This window comes from Loxodonta africana, chromosome 12, assembly GCF_030014295.1.
Source record: "Loxodonta africana isolate mLoxAfr1 chromosome 12, mLoxAfr1.hap2, whole genome shotgun sequence".
Lineage (NCBI taxonomy): Eukaryota > Metazoa > Chordata > Mammalia > Proboscidea > Elephantidae > Loxodonta > Loxodonta africana.
Window position 1 is genome coordinate 76,342,950 of NC_087353.1, and position 18,435 is coordinate 76,361,384.

An 18,435-nucleotide genomic window follows, 5' to 3' on the forward strand; every position below is an offset into this window, starting at 1 on the left:
TCCAGGTAGGTTTGTAGATGTGATGAAAATAAGGGGTACCATTCTGAAGCCTTCCATTTTTTTCATGATCAATGGAGTAGAGTGCTCAGCTAAGAATGAAAGTAGAAATGGTGTATGAGGAGAAACAGACTCAGAGATTGAGGAAATGGACACATTAAGAGAAAGTTGGATAGAGATGCTGAGACGTGGCTGGTAGGCCATGGGAAGTTTTCATTTGTGACTCCATGATGCCAGCCAGGCTCATGGTGTGGAATACAGAAGGTAAGTGGGGTTGGGACTTTGCCTGGTGAGTGCTCTAGGGTGTAGAGGAGGTGGAAAGTGGAGCGGGTAAAGGAGTTAAGGGAGGTGTCATCAGAGGGATGCGCCACGGAATCCAAGTCCACAAAAGTGACAGCAAAGAGAGGAAAGAGCTGATGCGGTAAAATGGGTGGTATCAGAAGATTGGAGGCCATAGGGAAGTTGAGGAATGGTGTCTGTGTGGGTACCAGAGAAGGGAACTGAGGGGACGGGAAGCTTGAAAGCAAGATTTCAGAGGGGCTTCCATCTCCAGAGTGTGGTCATAAGAACAGGTGGCTGAAGTGGAGTGGACACACCGATTATTGGAAAAGTGGGAACAACCAATGACCAAACCAGTTGCCGCTGAGTCGACTCTGGAGTAGGAATAAATGGTGTTACAGAGTAGAATTGTGCTCCACAGAATTTTCTATGACTGATTTTTTGGGAAGTAAATCACCAGGTCTCTCTGCTGAGGCACCTCTGGGTGGTGAATCTTCAACCTTCAGGTTAGCAGGTGAGCACATTAACCATCTGCACCACCCAGGGACTTCAAAGAGAGACCAGGGTTTTAGTTATTGACATCTCTGGGGGTGATGGCGGAGTAGGGGTGGAAGGGAAGTCTGTGATTGGGAGCTTAAGTCCTCAGAGAGTGAAGGGGAGACAGAAGACAATGAGGGGAGGGAGCAGGTAGTCTAAAGTCCAAAGGCATGGGATCCAAAGATTCTGGGGTTTTGATGGTGGAAGGAGGAGGAATGGTTTGGGAAGGATGGCAACCTCCTGATGACACTGCTGTAAGAGAAAATCAGCTTCCCCCTGAGAAGGTGCAAGAGAAGCAATGCATTTGGGGGGATGGAGAGAAGGAAAGGGAAGTCCTCAGGTGTAAGGAGACCATACATTTTGGTTTGCTTGTGAGAGTTCCAATTTATTCCTGTTGTTCCAGAACACTTTAAAGAGTGTCCCCTTTACTCTCAAAAGTGCCCTCCCTGGTTTGGAACATAAATAGTATGGTCACCTCATTCAGCAGGGTAGTTGAGGATGTTGTTAGTTACTGTTAAGTAGGCCCCAGTTCATGGCTACCCCATGCACAATGGGATACAACCGTTGTGATCCATAGGGTTTTCATAGGCTAATTTTAAGAAGTAAATCACCAGGCCTTTCTTCCTAGTCTGTCTTAGTCTAGAAGCTTCACTGAAACCTGTTCAGCATCACAGCAACAAGTAAGCCTTCACTGGGGATACGCCACTGCCCGAGGCAAGAAAACTCCCTGCCCCTGCGGAGCTTATGTTCTAGTGGAGAAGACAGACAATAAATGAGACAGACAGATGATGGCTGCATATGAGGTGCACCGGCTGGGAATCAAGCCTGGACCTTCCTCATGGAAGGTGAGAATTCTACCATGGAACCACCACTGCCCTCAGCTGAGGAATATACCAGGTGTTTTTAAGGGTGGCTGATGTTGTGTTATGTGGCAATATTTCTGCAGCTTCTTTTCCCTTTTGGCAAAGTAGACTCCCTTCCACCCTACTCAATCAAAAGTCTCCTAAAACCTTTGAGGTTAAATCCTGATAGCTCTGTGCTCCACCCCCTTCTGCTCCCCATAAGCATGGATCTGCCCTGTGGACAAGTAAATCTTTCACACTAGAGTCTTAAACAAGGGTTAGAGCCTGATCAATTAGCCCTCCTGAGGGCCAGCATTTTAAGGGAAGATTCTTAGGGAGGAAATGACTTTACTTGAAGAATAAAGGACTAATGATGGACTTATAGGCTCAGGACAGGCCAGGTATTGGACAGATTTGGGCTGGGGAGGTGAGGGAATTCTCCCACTGAACCATGAGGTTGACCTTTATCCTTCCTCCCCATTTGGGTAAGCAAAGCCTGCAGAATTATAGGAAAGGGGCTATTCTGAGATCCTGGATAAATCTTGTCCAAGAAGGAACTTACCTTGGCACTTCTATTCAAGAAGCTGGTGCCGAATTTCTTGAGGTTTTTGTAGGTTATCTCTTCTGCAGGCATTTTGTACCTCACATCAGAGGTTAAGTTTAGGATTTGGACAGATGGGATATCGACCTCGGTGATCCGGAAGTACTGGAGGGCTCGTCCATTTCGGGGTTCATCGGTGTTCACAAGGATGAAAAGGATCTGCCAAATCAAATGAAAGCTGTTTCTCTCTGGATCTCTTGCCAATGGAGAGAAACTGTTGGGAAACTCTGGGAGTGCACTAACCAAAAACCAAAGCCAAATCCATTGCCATTGAATCAACTCCAACTCGCAGCGACCCCACGTGCTACAGAGTAGAACAGCATCATAGGGTTTTCTTGACTGTAATCCCTATGGAAGCAGATCTCCAGGCCTTTCTTCAATGGAGCTGCTGGGCAGGTTTGAACCACCAACCTTTAGGTTAGTAGTTAAGTGCAAACTGTCTGCACCACCTAGGGACCTTATGTAAAGATTATAGCCAAGAAAACCCTACGGAGCAGTTCTAATCTGTAACATGTGGGGCTGCCATGAGTTGAAGTTGAATCGACAGCAATAGATTTGGTTTCTTTAAAAAAAAAAAAAAAAAAACTTTAGGGAAGCAAATTGCTAGGCCTTTCTTCCACGGTGCTGCTGGGTGGATTCAAACTACCAATGCTTTTAGGTTAATAATCTAGCACAAAATGTGTGAACCACCCAAAAACCTTTGGAAGTGCACTTATGGAACGCAAATAGCGGAGTGCATGGAGGGCCTCTGTGGGACTTAGTAAAGGCCCCCTTCCTTCTGGGAGGTGCAGCCCTGCACCTGAGCTGTGCCAGGCAGCAGCGATCAGCTGCTTGTCAGAGCACCCTTGCTCAGGGCGCAATCCACACAATCGTAGGAAGTCAGAGAGTCCTGAGCTTGCATCTCAGCTCCTTGGCAAATCAATAATTTCCTCTTTTGGTGCCTCAGTCTCCTTACCTGTAAAATGATGATTATAATGCTACCCAGACTCATAGGGTTACTGAGAGAATTAAATAGAACAATCTATATGAAGGACTTTTAATTCAGTGACCAGCAGGTGGAAAATGTTCCATACATGTCAACTCTTGTTATTATTCTCCTTCTAAATTATTCTTTGAAGAGAATCCATGACTTCATCCCCTCATTCATTCAACAGATACTCGAGGAGTGCCTACTACGTGCTCAACATTTGACTAAGCACTGGGTAGGCACCACTGCCCAAGGCAGGCAAAATCCCTGTTCTTGCAGGGCTTATGTTCTGGTAGGGTAGGCAGACCATAAACAAGTAGACAAACTAATAAAATTAATTCAGAGACTTGGTAATTGGTGAGTGCCAATTAGACAGCAAAGCCATAGACAGTGATTACAGAGGTTGGAGGAAGTGGGGGCTCAGTGCCAGGCAGGGTGGTTGGGAGAAAGAGTCTCTGAGGAGGTGACGTTTTAGCTGGGACTTGGTGAAGAGTAACTGGTCAAAGGGACAGTGATCCAGGCAGTGTAAACTGCCAACGTAAGGACCTGGAGGCAGGAAAACAAAATGAGTTTAGAATGTTCTAGAAACAGAAAGACCCAAGTGGCTTCAGCACCACAAGGGTAAGGGAGAGAAAAGGAGGAAGAGGGTCATGGGAGGTGAGGTCAAGGACATGTTACACTTTAGTGGCCTCTGTAAGGAGCTTGCATTTTAGTTTGAACACGATAAGAGGCCACTAAAGAATATTAAGGCAGAGAGTGACATAATAACAATTTTTTAAAAGATCACTCAGGTTTCTGCACAGGGAATGGGTAGAAGAGAAGCAAGAGAGGAAGCAGGCAGGCCAGTTAGAGGTTACTGCAGCCACTAGGAGTCAGATGCTTTCAGGGCATTTATCCATCAAAATATGAAGCGCCCCACTATGTGCCATGCATTCTTCTAGGTGTTGGGGAGACAGTGAAAAACATCAAGAACATATTAAAACCACCCTTGTGTATTTTTAACCAATACTGCCTACCTGCTATATGCTGAGCACTAGGGTGGAGAGGTGACTAAAACAGGCATAGCAGTGCAATCTACTGGAATAATAATATTAATCCAGCTATTTCTCTTTGGTAGTAAAAGGGATCACAGCCAATTGGAGAAGCTTGCTAACAGGGGTATAGAACCTCATCTCACAATACATGCTGTTATGGATTGAATTGTGTCCCCCCAAAATATGTCTGGTAAATCCTAGCCCCTATACCTGTGGTTATAATCTCATTTGGGAATGGGTTTTCTTTGTAATGTTAATGAGGCAGTACTAGTGTAAGGTGTATTTTAAATCAATCTCTTTGGAGATATAAAAGAGTAGATTAAGCAAGTACGAACAGAGGTCCACATGATCACCAAGAACCTAGGAATAGAAGTTGAAAAGAGACAAGGACTTTTCCCCAGAATGAACAGAGAAAGACAGCCTTCCCCTAGAGCTGGTGCCCTGAATGCAGACTTCTAGCCTCCTAAACTGTGAGAAAATAAATATTCTGTTTGTTAAAACCACCCACTTGTGGCATTTCTGTTATAGCATGTCTCAGTTATCTAGTGCTGCTATAACAGAAATACCACAAGTCGATGGTTTCAACAAACAGAAGTTTATTCTCTCACAGTCTAGTAGGCTGGAAGTCCAAATCCAGGGTGTCAGCTCCAGGGGAAGGCTTTCCCTCTCGATGAAGGTCCTTGTCATCAATCTTCCCCTGATCTAGGAGCTTCTCAAGCACAGGGACCCCAGGTCCAAAGGACATGCTCTGCTCCTGGTGTGCTTTCTTGGTGGTATGAGGTCCCTATGTCTCTATGCTCACTTCTCTTTTTTATATCTCAAAAGAGTTTGGCTCAAGACACGATCCAATCTTGTAGATTGAGTTCTGCCTCATTAATAAAATTGCTGCTAATCCCATCTCATCAACATCATAGAAATAGGATTTATAACACATAGGAAAACCACATCAGATGACAAAATGGTGGGCAATCGCATGATACTGGGTTTCATCACCTAGACAAATGGATACACATATTTTTGGGGGACACAATTCAATCCATGAAAGCAGTACTAGATAACTAAGACATATGCCAAAATAAATTCCAGCTAGATTAAGGAGTTAAATAAAGCCATAAGCTAGAAGAAAATATGGCTCTGATTATTATAACACAGGAGAAAAAGAGGGAAAACACTCAGATTGTCATCAATTTAATTATGTTAAAAATCTTAAAGCTTAAAATTTAATAAACCAGGAAATCAATTATTTGCAAGAAGTGTTTCTGTGATGGAGTCCCTTGTCAGTGCAAACAGTTAATGTGCTCAGCTGCTAACTGAAAGGTTGGAGGGTTGCGTCTACTCAGAGGACCGTCTGAAGAAAGGCCTGGTGATCTGTTTCCAAAATATCAGCCACTGAAAACTTTATGGAGCACAGTTCTATCCTGACACACATCGGGTCACCATGAGTTGGAGTCAGCTAAAGGGCAACTAGTTAACTGGTTATTTCTGTGACTGAAGCAATTTTTCTGGAGACCAATGTGACAGGATAAAGCACGGACATTAAATATGTTGACACCCTTGTAGCTTTAATCTATGTTTACTTTGGGTTTCAAAATATTTGTTTGATTTAAATATCAGAATAATTTTCTTAAAAAAAAAAACAAAAACCTGCCATTATCATCCTTCTTATAAAAATAAATAGCCCCATAGTCTGCCTGGTGGTAACTACAATAAATACAGTAATGAACGCTTAGGGGAAATTGATTTGTTTCCAATAATCATGAACAGCATTTATGGTGTATTTGCTAATTTTTTTTTTTTTTTTTACATATAAATCAAGCCAAACCTGTTGCCATGGAGTCAATTCTAACTCATAGCGACCCTAGAGAACAAAGTAGAACTGCTCCATAGGGTTTCCAAAGAGCACCTGGTAGATGAGAACAGCTGACTTTTTTTTGGCTAGCAGCCGAGCTCTTAACCACTGCACGAAGCATGTCTAATTCTTACCACAACTCTTCATTTTACACAGGAGACAGTGGAGGCAAAGAGGTTAAGAAACTGGTCTAATACAGCTTATAAGAGGTAGGGAATTTGAACCCAGACCCGTGTGCTGTTAAAGCACAGAGTCTCAGCAATCCTAACGCCAGATAGTCTGTACTGTTTTACACCTTCATGCTTTTCTCACATTCCGTAACCTCAGCCAGGAGTGGTCTTTGCTCCCTCTCGCCTTCAGCCTAAGTCCTATTCATTGTCCCAAGAATCGCCCTCTCTTTACTGGAGGGTAACCCATCGAAAAGGACCTAACCCATCAGATTTTCATAGCAGACTTATTAAAAACATGAGTAGGTACTAAATGATTTCTGGCTTAATTTACAAGCAGGACAGGTGAATAGTAGCAGAATCTACAAGTCTTTGATCCCCATCCAAGAACCCCGAAGAGCAGTGACACCTTCTACGCACCTTGTTTTGGAATTCCTTTGATGTCAACCTATACTGCTGAATTATGGTGTCAAATGACTCTGAGCTTTTGGAGACGAAGAGCATCATGTGATTCAGGATGTTCAACTCATAAATCAGATCCCTATTCTGAAATTACAAGGAAAAACAGTCATTCTGCACACACACACAGCCGCCCCAGCTACCCTTTTCCCCAGGGCCCTTAGCTCACTGACCGCAGCGCTATATTCAATAACAAAATCTGTTAGGTGCTGTTTAATGACTCGATTGAGGACACGCTCATTGGTACTGTCTTCAATAAGCTCCTGGCGGTTCACAACTTTTCCCTAGGACAAAAAAAAAAAAAAAAAAAGAAAAACATGAAGTACTTTCCATAATGTAGGCATTTAATAAATATAAGTGGCACAATTTTCCCTTTGGATAAATGCATTGAGAAACGGTGGTGTGTGCAATCCACAATCTAGGTACTTGATAAACATGGACAGCTGAGCAGACTAGCCTATGGGTGGTTCACAGGTATATGGCAGCTATGAAAAATCTTTTAGCTCTCCAGTCACAGGGAGTGTAATTGAATGACAGCCCCAGCTGCTGCACTCTGAAATCCATCACTGTATTTGTGCTAAGGCCATACTTCTCACATGCTGCTCCCACCCAATGACTGAACGCACCAGAGATACTAAAGCAAGCCCAGTTCTGGGAAAAGTGGGATTTCTGTGATGGGCAACTTTGCTGACCATTCTTAGAACTTCACTGCAGTCTAAGCCTCTTCATCCACACTACCTTCCTTCCCTCTAAAGAGTTAGACCTACATCAGGATCTGATGGCCCTTGGAGTCTACCCCAACTCCCTCCCCATTTTCCTTCACAGGTGTTTTCCCTGGTAAATCTTTTGCATATCTAATTCTGCTTGGTGACTGCTTCTCAGAAGTATCTGGACTAACACAGGGAATTACATGGTTCTTTGTAGATTACTACGAGTAATTCTCGACTCGACAGCCATGGGATTTTTTTGGTTTGTAGCCCAGTCTGAGGGAAAGGAGAAAAAAAGCAGCTATCTCTTGATTTTTCTTTATTCCATCTCCTTCTCTTCATCTCTATCAATCCCACCCTAGTTCAGACCTTTCACCTGAACTCCTGCAGTAGCCTCCTGCTAGTCTTCCAATTTTTCCCCTCACTTCCTTCCAACCCATTCACCACACTTCAGCCAAAGTGAAGTTGCTTAAATGCAAATCTGATAATGTCATTCTCTTGCTTAAAACACTTTGTAGGCCCCTTATTGTCCTCTGGATAAAGTTCAAACTCTTTGCTTCTCGTAGGAATAGTAATAATACTGAATAGACTTATTGAGAGCTCACATTACGCAAGCCACAGTTCTAAGGACATTGTATGCATTAATTCATCCCCCTCCCATTTTACAGGTGAGGAAATTGAGGTACAGAGAAGTAAATTAACTTGCCCAAGGTTACAAAGCCAGTAAGTTTTGGAGCCAAGATTCAAACACAAAGCAGTCTGACTCTAGGGTCTATACCCTTAACATTATAATATTTCAAATTCCTCACAAATATATTTTCAAAGTTTGCTATTTGTCTTTTGATACGGAAAAACCCACTAAACCCACTGCCGTCGAGTCGATTCCGACTCATAGCGACCCTATAGGACAGAGAAGAACTGCCCCATAGAGTTTCCAAGCAGCACCTGGCGAATTCAAACTGTTGACCTTTTGGTTAGCAGCCGTAGCACTTAACCACTACCCCACCAGGGTTTCCTTTTGATATGGGGGTAGGGTTTATTCTGCAGAATTTTTCAACATTTATATGGTTCAAATTTATCCATATTTTCTTTTTATGGGTTCTGGGAATTATGCCACACTTACAAAAGGGTTTCTCCACTCCAAGGTTAGAAAACCAACTCTCCATGTTATCTTCTAGTCTGTCCATGGTTTCATTTTTTATATTTTTAAACCAGGAATCCATCTGGAATTTAGTCTGGTGTAATATGTGATATATGGATTGGATCCAGCTTCAGTTTTTTTCTTTTTTTTTTCCCCAGATGGTTACCCAATGGTCTCATCACTATTCACTGAATAATCAATATTTTTCCCACTGATCTAAAACACTATCTTTATTATATACTAAATTTCCATATGTATTTGAACCTATTCTGGACTATATACCATTCTGTTTAAAAATACAAATCAGATTATTCTATCCCCCAGCTAACAACTTTTCAATGGCTTTCATGGACCATTGGAAAAAAAATAAGAGTTCAAAGCCTTCCCTTCAAAGTCAAGCAGATCTGGGTATGACTCTACCTATATCGTGTGTGGCCTTGGGCAAATATCCTAACCTCTCTGAGACAGATCTATAAATAACATGGCTATTGTAAGGGTATGGCTTTGTGTGGGGAGGGAATAAGGCATATTGCAGGAACCAGAAGACTGCAGTAACTGGAGCAGCACTGTCCAATAGAACTTTCTGTGATGGTCAGAATGCTCTATAAATCTGTTCTATCTCATATGGGGACACTTGAAATGTGGCCTGTGTAGTTGAGGTATTAAATTTAATTAATTTTAACCGAAATAGCCACATTGGTTGTTGTTGTTAGCTACCATCTAGTTGGCCCCAACTCATGACAACCCCATAAACAACAAAACAAAATACTGCCCTGTCCTGTACCATCTCCATGATTGGTTATGGGTTGGATAATGTTCCATTGTGATCCACACAGTTTTCATTGGCTGATTTTTGCTAAGGGCTACCATATTGGACAGTGCAGGTCCAGAGCTCAGAGAGGGAGCAGGAGGAAAGCATGCAATGAGGCTGGAGAGATAGATAGGGGCCAGGCTTCCAAAGGCCTTGCAGACCTCCTTGAGGGTTAGAGTCTTTATCCTAAGAATAACAAGGAAGCCATTAAGGGGCTTTCAGTGGGGAAAAGGAAGTGACATCATCAGGTCTGCATTTGGGAAGATTGCACTTTACAGGACAAGAGAGAATGAGACAGACCAGTTGGGTGGCTGTTGGAGTAGAGGTGGTGGGAGATGATGGTCACTCGATCTAGGATAGTAGCAGTGGAGATAGAGAGAAGTGGATGGACTTAAGGAATATTTTCGATACAAAAACCAATGTGATTGGGGAGTTGAATTGGTTATGAGAGATGAAGAGAGGATGGTGTTAGAATGATGCCTGGGTGCTCTGGCTTGCTAAACTGGATGAGAGATAGTGGTGCCATTCATTGGGAGGGAGAAAACCCTGGAGGAGGATTTGGACGGAAGATTAAGACTTTGGGCTCAGCCACGTTGAAATACCTGGTGATGGATATAAATATCTGGAGATCAGAGAAGGCAGACAGAAGATGGATATTTGAGTATCCATGAGTATATACATGGTAACTGCAGATGGTAGATAGATGAGGGAGCATGGAACACAATAAAAAAGGGCTTAGGGCTGGGCCTGGATGAAAATTTTACCAGTTAAAGAAAGGAGGAGGGGCTTACGGTGGAGAATGGCTGGAAAGGTGATAAACACCAGGAGACGGTGATGTCACAGAAGCCAATTAGTCCAAAGCCATCTAGTGCACAAGTGGCAGAACTAGAATTTGAGCTCAAAGCCCGTACATTTGTCACTGTATTGAACTAGAGATCTCTTCACTAGCAGAGGGGCCCAAGTCCTACCTTTTTGAACACCAGGACACTGTCGAGGGTGACGTGGAAACGCCCAATGGTATTGGCAATCGATATCACTCCAAAAGTTAGCTCTGGGAAGTCTTTGATCACATCATAGAACAATTCTGCTACTTCTTCCTCTAAATCCTGTTTGGAGAAGAGTGTTTGGTAAGGCTTTGGTAGAAAAACAAAATTGGGGCTATTTAAGGCAAAGGTGGAATCAGTGGCCAATTTGTCTCCTTACGTTTCCAAGTTCTAGAGTTTTGCTTGGTCACCTAAACCCCCTTTCATGGGTGTTTCATACCCAGAATGCTTCTCCGGCTACGCCTAAGACCAAAATAGGGAAATCCACAGAGATCAATGGAAAGAGCTGATAAACTTGACCTTTTCCAATTACTAGAGTGAAGGCTATTCTAATTCTGAGGCTGAGGCATTTTGACATTTTCTCCATACTGCTTTCAGAAGAGGCAATTAGTTTGACCACATATAGTACCAAATATAACCTAGCATCAAGTTATGGGCTGTAGTGTTGGCCTTCATTCTTTAGTCTGAAAGAAATTTGGGACCAAAAAATAGACAATGGGAGGGGGAGACACATACTCCCCATGTATAAATGTAACGACCTTTCTCACTTCCACTGAGAGAAGTATCATTGAAGTTACATCAAATGAGTTAAGAGAAACTCATTCTCTAAAAAAGCAAAAAATAACTTTTGTGTGTGCGCATCAATCCATAAAATAAAATCAACAGAAAGCTGTCATGAGACCTTTCATTAGCATATCTAAGTTATTTATATCCTCCCCCAAGCATTTCCCCCAGATGCACCTATGATGAGTGTTAGTGTATTTTCAAGTGGCAGCATGGTTATAATGTGTTATGGGTTTCAATGTATGGGGATAATTGGAGAGTGGTTAGGGAGAGAGATTAGCCTGGCCCAAGCAAGATTTATGGCTGTTAGAATCATAGAAAGGAACGGCTCTCAAAAGAGAAAACAAGACATCCCTCTATTCAGTGATGTTCTAAATGGATCCCAGAAAGATCAGTGCTACTGTCAAAACCAATTAAATAAATATGCCAATGTCCTCTCCTCTCTCTCCATTCCCGTGCGCCTTTCTAACTAGCTTTCTTGCCACTTCAGCGTCCATTTTTCGTTCTTCATTTTTAACCCTTCAGCGCCCTCTGAAAACCAGCTCATTGGATGGGGAAGAATAGGCGTGGAATTAACCCAAGTAGAAGAACTCCCCACTTCATCCCCGCCCTCCTAGACATAGGACTCCTCACCAGTCGAGAAGCCTCCCCCCACCTCTTGAGCCCAGTACCTGGAAGAAGCCAATGATGACCAAAGGCCTGGATCTCACGAACTCTACCACCTGCTCGCTGTTGTTGAACAAAAATGCTTTCTTGCTAATTTGTCTTCTCAACCAAACCACCAAGGCAGTAGATTCAACCACACCTGGAAAGAGATACAGCGAATCCTAGGAAAGTTTCTTCTTGAACCGAGGCAAGGACTGCCTTCCTCCATGTTTAGTGAGTGTAAGTATCTTGTCTTGGGCTCCCATCCCCTTGAAGGCCAGAGTCAGTTCTTCCACCTCTCCGAAGCCCCAAGACATGGATATTAACAACAGCAGCTAAACTTTATTGAGCCCTTGCCAAGAGCCAGGCACTGTGCCATAAGTTTTGCATACATTCAGTCCTCATAACAACCCTATGAGATACACACTCTTATTCTCCCCATTTGACAGGCGAGGAAACAGAAGTTCAATTTGCCAAAAGCCACCCAACCAGTGAACCTGAGACTCAAACCAGGAGGAGGAAACATTTCCAGCTTTGTTTTCTTACCTACCCTCCAAGGTCACAATTAAATATTTTTTTTAAAGACTAGATAGGTAAAATATAAATAGAGACCAGCTAAGCTCTGTGACCTGGGGAAAATCCCTTTATCCCCCTGTGCCTCTGATTTGTCAGCTGAGGCCCAAATGTTGTCTAAGATTATAGAATCCTGACCTCCATGTCTCAGGAATCATATGGGAGGAGGTAGGCACACAATAGTCTTAGCTTCTAAAATTGGGACACATATATCATCTGGGGAGACACAATGGTGTGCTAGAATTTACATAAGGCTACAAATGAACGTGTGTTTCCCCAAATCATCAATTTCACACGATGGCAGGAAATGTAAAATATGCCTTTATATTAAAGCCTGCTAAAGAATAAAATGGGACATTTCAATGAGTTTATAGGATAAAGCAACATATTTTTAATAAGCCATGTTCGTTGGGAGTAGATTTGGACTACATCCACAAACCTTTATTCATTCACTCTCTTGTTTATTCCTTCACTCACTCCTGCATTTGACAACTAAGTGTTGAGTTCCTGTTACATCATCAGAAGCTGTGCATAGTGCTGGGGCTGATGGGCAGAAACACACCTTATCACTCTCCTACAAATCTCGTTCTGTTGAGGGAGATAATCATCAAATAATTACACAAACCCATGTATAATCACACCCAAGGTAAGTAAAGTTCTATGAGCCTGTAGCAAAGATACCCAACGTAGACTGTGAAGTCAGGGAGGGCTTCCTGGAGGAAGTCATGTATGAGCTGAAAACTGAAGGATGCATAAGAGTTCATCTGGAGGCAAAAAGGAGAGGGAAGGGCTTCCAGGCAGAAAATAGCCTGTGCAAAGGCCCTGCGGCTGAGTACTCTCCTATCACCCCACCTCAGTCACTCACCATCTCCAATTGTTCTATTTTATGACCTGTTTTATTTTCTTCATTGAGACTCTAACTTTCTGAAATTCTTCTTTTTTTTTTTTTTTGCGAACTTGTTTAACGTGGGGTCATGGTAGCTCCTATAGTGCCTGGCTCATACTAGGTGGCCCAGAAGCAATCGCAGGATGAATGAATGAGGTGAATGAATCATTAGCTAAGGTGGCTTTGAGGGAACTTGATCTTGGGCCATCTTTTCTGTGGTGGATGAACTCTGTTTGGCCCCTCTGAACCCCACAGGACTGATGGAGCTCTGAATTTGGCAAATACTTTGTTCCTGAGTGCCTGCCCTTGTTGGTCATGGTGCCTCCCCTGGCGCTTGACTCTGAGCCAGAGGACAGAGTGACGACTGAGACGCGAATGCTGTGTCAATGATTGACTGGGACCGGAGCTTGGCTGCGTATTTGCAGGCACAGGCTTTGAATGCATCCTTAATAGAGGCCCCACAGGCAACCCAGTCTCCCTCCCTCCAGGAAGGCAGCCAAGGCCAAGTCTTCTACATCAATCCTTGGAGAATAGAGGAGAGAGGGGGCTGGGCTTTGACCTGTCAAGGACTAAATCCCCCCTGCCTCCTGAGAAAGCTTTCAAAACGAGTCACGTTGCAGAAGCCATGTCAAGCACCACCTCCCCTCTTTAGCTCAGAGAAGCCCCGCCCAGGAGGCAGAGCTGCTGGCATTATTCATCCTGTTTTGGAAGGACAGCCAGAATGCTCCTTGGAAGCAAGGATGGGGAGACTTCATCTCACATATTTTGGACATGTTATCAGGAGGAACCAGTCCTTGGAGAAGGACATCATGCTTGGTAAAGTAGAAGGTTGGTGAAAAAGAGGAAGACCCTCAACGATATGGATTGACACAGTGGCTGCAACAATGGGCTCAAGCATAACAGCGATTATGAAGATGGTGCAGAGCTGAGCAGTGTTTCGTTCTGCTATTCATGGGGTCCTATGAGTCGGAACTGGCTCAACAGCACCTAACAACAAGAAAGAATGAGAAATTGCAACGCTGATTCTAAAAGGCTTGCTCCAATTCCCACAGCTAGTGCTGGCAAATGGTTGTCCTAAAACCCGGGCATCCTAGGTCCCAGCGCAGACTGCAGCCTGGCGTCCATTGCCTCTTGCCCTGGCTGGGTAATACTGAGGAAGAAGAAGGAAGGCAGTTCAGCTGGGACACGGGCTGGCCTGTTATTGTCATGGCTTGCTGCAGTCTGCCCTTGCAATTCCATTCCATTCAAACTCAGTAACTATTAAAGTATCGACAATGTCCCAGGCACTGGACTAGGATTAGGAAACGATTAAAAAACGAGTCGCTGTGGAATTGACTCCAACTCACACCAATCCCATGTCTGCCAGAATAGAACTGTGCTCCGCAGGGTTCTCAATGGCTGATTTCTCAGAAGTAAATCATCAGGCCTTTCTTCCAAGGCCTCTCTGGTGGACCCGAACCTCCAGTCTTGCAGTTAGCAGCTGAGCACATTAACCGTTTGTACCACCCAGGGACTCCAGGCAACAATAATCGTTTGATAATAATGACCACACCTGCCATTTACTTACAGTGTAGCACAATGCAGAGCGAGGTTAGCAAACTACAGCCAGTGGGCCATATCTGGCCTGCCCACCACTTGATTTTTACAAGCTTTATTGGATCAAAACCACACTTACTCATTTACGTATAGCTACAGCTGCTCCTCGGGACAAAGCTGTGGCAGTCTGCTTCCGTAAAGATTACAGCCTTGGAAACCCTATGGGGCAGTTCTACTCTCCTATAGGGTCACTATGAGTTGCAGTCAACTCAACAGCAATGGGACAGGGCTTTCACACAACAGCAGAACTGAGTAGTTGTGACAGACCATCTCATCTATAAAACATAAAATATTTATCATCTGCCCCTTTTACTGAAAACAATTGCCAACCTCACTGTTTACTAGCTGGGGGTCTTGAGCAAATTTTTCTGCCTGTCTGTGCCTCAGTTTCCCCATATGCAAAAGAGGGATGAAAATAGCACCTCCCACATGGGGTTGTCTCGACACGTGAGAAGGGCCTAGAACAGTGCCCGGAACATAAGTATGTGCAGGTGTGTGTCAGGCACCATGCCCTGCAAACATGTTTTCATCTTCCTGGCAATCCTAGGAGGTAGAGACTTTCACAATACCCATTTTACAGATGAGGAAACCAAGGTTCAACAAGAAATAATTTTTCCTCAGGCATATTGTGAGGATTTGAATTTGGGGTGGTATCCCACAAGTTCTGTTAGCCTTTTCAAAACCAAATAACAAACCCGTTGCTGTCAAGTCTATTCTGACTCATAGCGACCCTATTGGACAGAGTAGAACTGCCCCATAGGGTTTCCAAGGCTGTAATCTTCAAGAAAGCAGACTGCCACTTCTTTATCCCACAGAGTGGCTGGTGGGTTCGAACTGCTGACCTTTTGGCTAGCAGCCAAGTGCTTAAACACTGTGCCACCAGGGCTCCTTAGCTTTTTCAGAGGACCCAGAAATGGGCGTAAGTTCCCTGCCCTTGTGGAAGTCTCATCCCATGGCGTAGAAAAATGAGCAACAGATGCAATTCTGTGAGGTGAAGACCTTGGTGGGGGAAGCACAGGTGCTACAGGATCACAGAGGAGGGGGGATCATGGGAGACTTCCTGGAAGAGGTGAGGATGAAGCTTCCTGCACCGCAGAGGAAGTCCTCGGTATTAGGTCCTACCAGAAAGGAGGCTTAGTGGCCAAAGGCCTTGGGGAGCTCTTATATCAGCCCCATTCACAGCCTACAAGTTGTCACATTATCATCTTATTTCCTCTAAGAGTAGAGTCAGATCTCAACTGTCCTTTAGGAGGGAAAACTGGTCCCTTTTGCCCATGACAATACCTGAGCTACTCGGTGGGCATATATGGATCTTGGAAAAGTAACCCAGAGGCTTCACATCTCTTCAGAGCCCTCCCCAAAGCCAACACATCACAGAGGGCTCCTTGCTAGGATATCGACGGGCTCCTCTTGCTGAGGGTCAGCATTCGGTGTTCATAGGAAGCAGCAGTCTCTGTCCCTTATCTCACTGCTCTTGCCCTCTCTCCCCATCTCCCCTTCTCTCCCCCTACACACACACACACACACACACACACACGAACACACACACACACCTCCCTCCCACAAGCCTGCTGGGAGCCACAGGCCTGTCAGGTCTCTTATGTAACCTGCCATAAAAGTTCTCTTTTGCTGCGCCTTCCCCTGCAAATCTGGACCGTGACTCTCGTGCTCCCTGGTATCCATTCTGAGAACTGCAAGGCATCAAGCTGTCCCTATATGTAGTAGTGGTTCTCCAGCCCCCTTGGTTCTTGCAACGACATTCAGAAGGGCTTCTTGGAAGCCTTCTATATGCCAGGTCCTGTGAAAGGCAGTCTCAGCTTCCTGAGATTCAATCATTAACACATACATATACCATTATCATCATCTGTTGCTATCAAGCCGATTCTGACTCATGGTGACCCCATGCATTATAGAGTAGAACTATCCCATAGAGTTTTCTTGGCTGTAATCTTTAGGGAAGCAGATGGCCAGGGCTTTCTTCTGCAGAGCTGCTGGGTGGGTTCAAACTGCCAACCTTTAGTTTAGCAGCCGACAGCAAACTGCTTGCTCCACCCAGGCTCCTAACACATATATAATGAGAACATTCTACTAGCATAGTAGGACCTGTGCTAGGCACTTCTGTGTTCACCAGAACTGTGTTCACCATTTTTATGACATCCATCCAGCCATGTGCATTCATTTATGCATTTGTATATCTTAACATTATTTTTAAATTAGGGCCTACATGTGCCACACTGAGGCACATCTTATCCATTCACTTATTCATCACTCAGTTACGGAGATTCTCGGTAACTGAGTGATGAATAAATGAACGGATAAGTGAATAAATGAAATGGATGATGAGAGCAGTTAAAGTGTTTAGTAGACATCCCATCCTAAGCCTATCTTGTTCCATCATCTCCCAGTCTCCCTTTTGAACAAACCAGCTCTTCCTTGGCCTGGAGCCATGTCAAAATCCTTCTAAAGAGAAGACGGAGGGTTGGAGTTAGGAGCTCAGTTGGTAGCTATAAGCCATGAACCCCATCCTCCTACCTCACGGTGTTGCTATAACCCACTAACTACGGTAGAGGTAGCTACACATTCACCAAAACCCAAAAGGAAAACCTTATGGACAGAGCACTGGACTACATTTGTCTTTCTTGCAGCTGGGTGGGCATATAACAAACATGGTCAATGGATTGCAAATATTCACCACTCCCAGGCCTGGGCCACAAATACCTGCTTTGGCCAGATGCAGAAGAAACAGCAGGTGGCTCCTAGGCCCTCAGGAAGGGCAGAGCCATAGGCAGGAACGAGCCTTGGTCCCCAAAATGTTCTGTGGAGTGGAATTCTCTGCCTCCACCCTCTGGCTGCCAACTGGGCTTTATGTGGTCAAGAAATACACTTAAGCCACTGAAGCTCTGGTGTTTATGTGTTTCCATAGCTAGCATACTTGGACTCACCCACAAGCCCCATTACCTTCACAGCTGATGGGCTCAGACCTGTTGCCTTCAAAAAACAGCTTCACCTCTGGGGCCTTCTTAATATCAAATTCCTCCTGAAGCTCCTTCTCGACGGTGATGTCCACTTTGCCAAAGCCGAGCCCATTCTTGCCTTTGCCCATGATCTCCATGGCTCTGCCCAACTCCTGGGCCAAATTCCTGGATCGCTTTGAGGATGGGTTGTCTGAAAAAGCCGGCATGAAGACAGAACTTGCTGGAGCCTCTTCACCCAACCCCCCAACCCCCACCCCCATCTTTCAAGGAAAGTTCTTGGTTTTGGTTGGCTAGTTCCTGGGCCTTTCTTTGTTCAGCTGGTAATGGGTAAATTTTCAGAAACGTGAAAGGATACGAGACATGATGGCTTATGAAATTAACGAATGGAGAGACACACATCTGGGTTCATACATTTGGATTCAGCAACCCTGGAAACAACACAACTTTGGGCACCTTACTCAGTCTCTCTACATTTCAATTTCACCATGGGGAAGATCGGGAAGTAACAGTGGCTACTCACACCACACCTCGGGGAGGTGTTAGAAACAAGTAAGATTCATTTAACAATCACTAATATAGTGCTTATTATTTCCTAAGGGAGCCCTGGTGGTGCAGCGGCTAAGAGCTTGGCTGCTAACCAAAAGGTTAGCAGTTCAAATCCACCAGCTGCTCCTTGGAAATACTACGGGGCTATTCAACTCTATCCTTTTAGGGTCGCTATGACTCGATGGCAACAGGTTTTTATTTTCTAAGAGCTTTACA

General features: G+C 44.3%; 1 protein-coding gene across 1 annotated transcript in view; it reads right to left on the reverse strand.

Annotated features, from left to right (window-relative positions):
• PDILT (protein disulfide isomerase like, testis expressed) overlaps positions 1 to 18,435 on the reverse strand; it is a 38,483-nt gene that overhangs the window by 10,453 nt on the left and 9,595 nt on the right. The window contains exons 2-7 of the mRNA XM_003418804.3: positions 17,657 to 17,863; positions 11,670 to 11,803; positions 10,360 to 10,497; positions 6,906 to 7,016; positions 6,694 to 6,819; positions 2,218 to 2,415 (exon numbers count right to left, since the gene is read on the reverse strand). Coding sequence (XP_003418852.1) covers positions 2,218 to 2,415; positions 6,694 to 6,819; positions 6,906 to 7,016; positions 10,360 to 10,497; positions 11,670 to 11,803; positions 17,657 to 17,863 — 914 coding nt within the window. The remainder of the gene's footprint in view (positions 1 to 2,217; positions 2,416 to 6,693; positions 6,820 to 6,905; positions 7,017 to 10,359; positions 10,498 to 11,669; positions 11,804 to 17,656; positions 17,864 to 18,435) is intronic.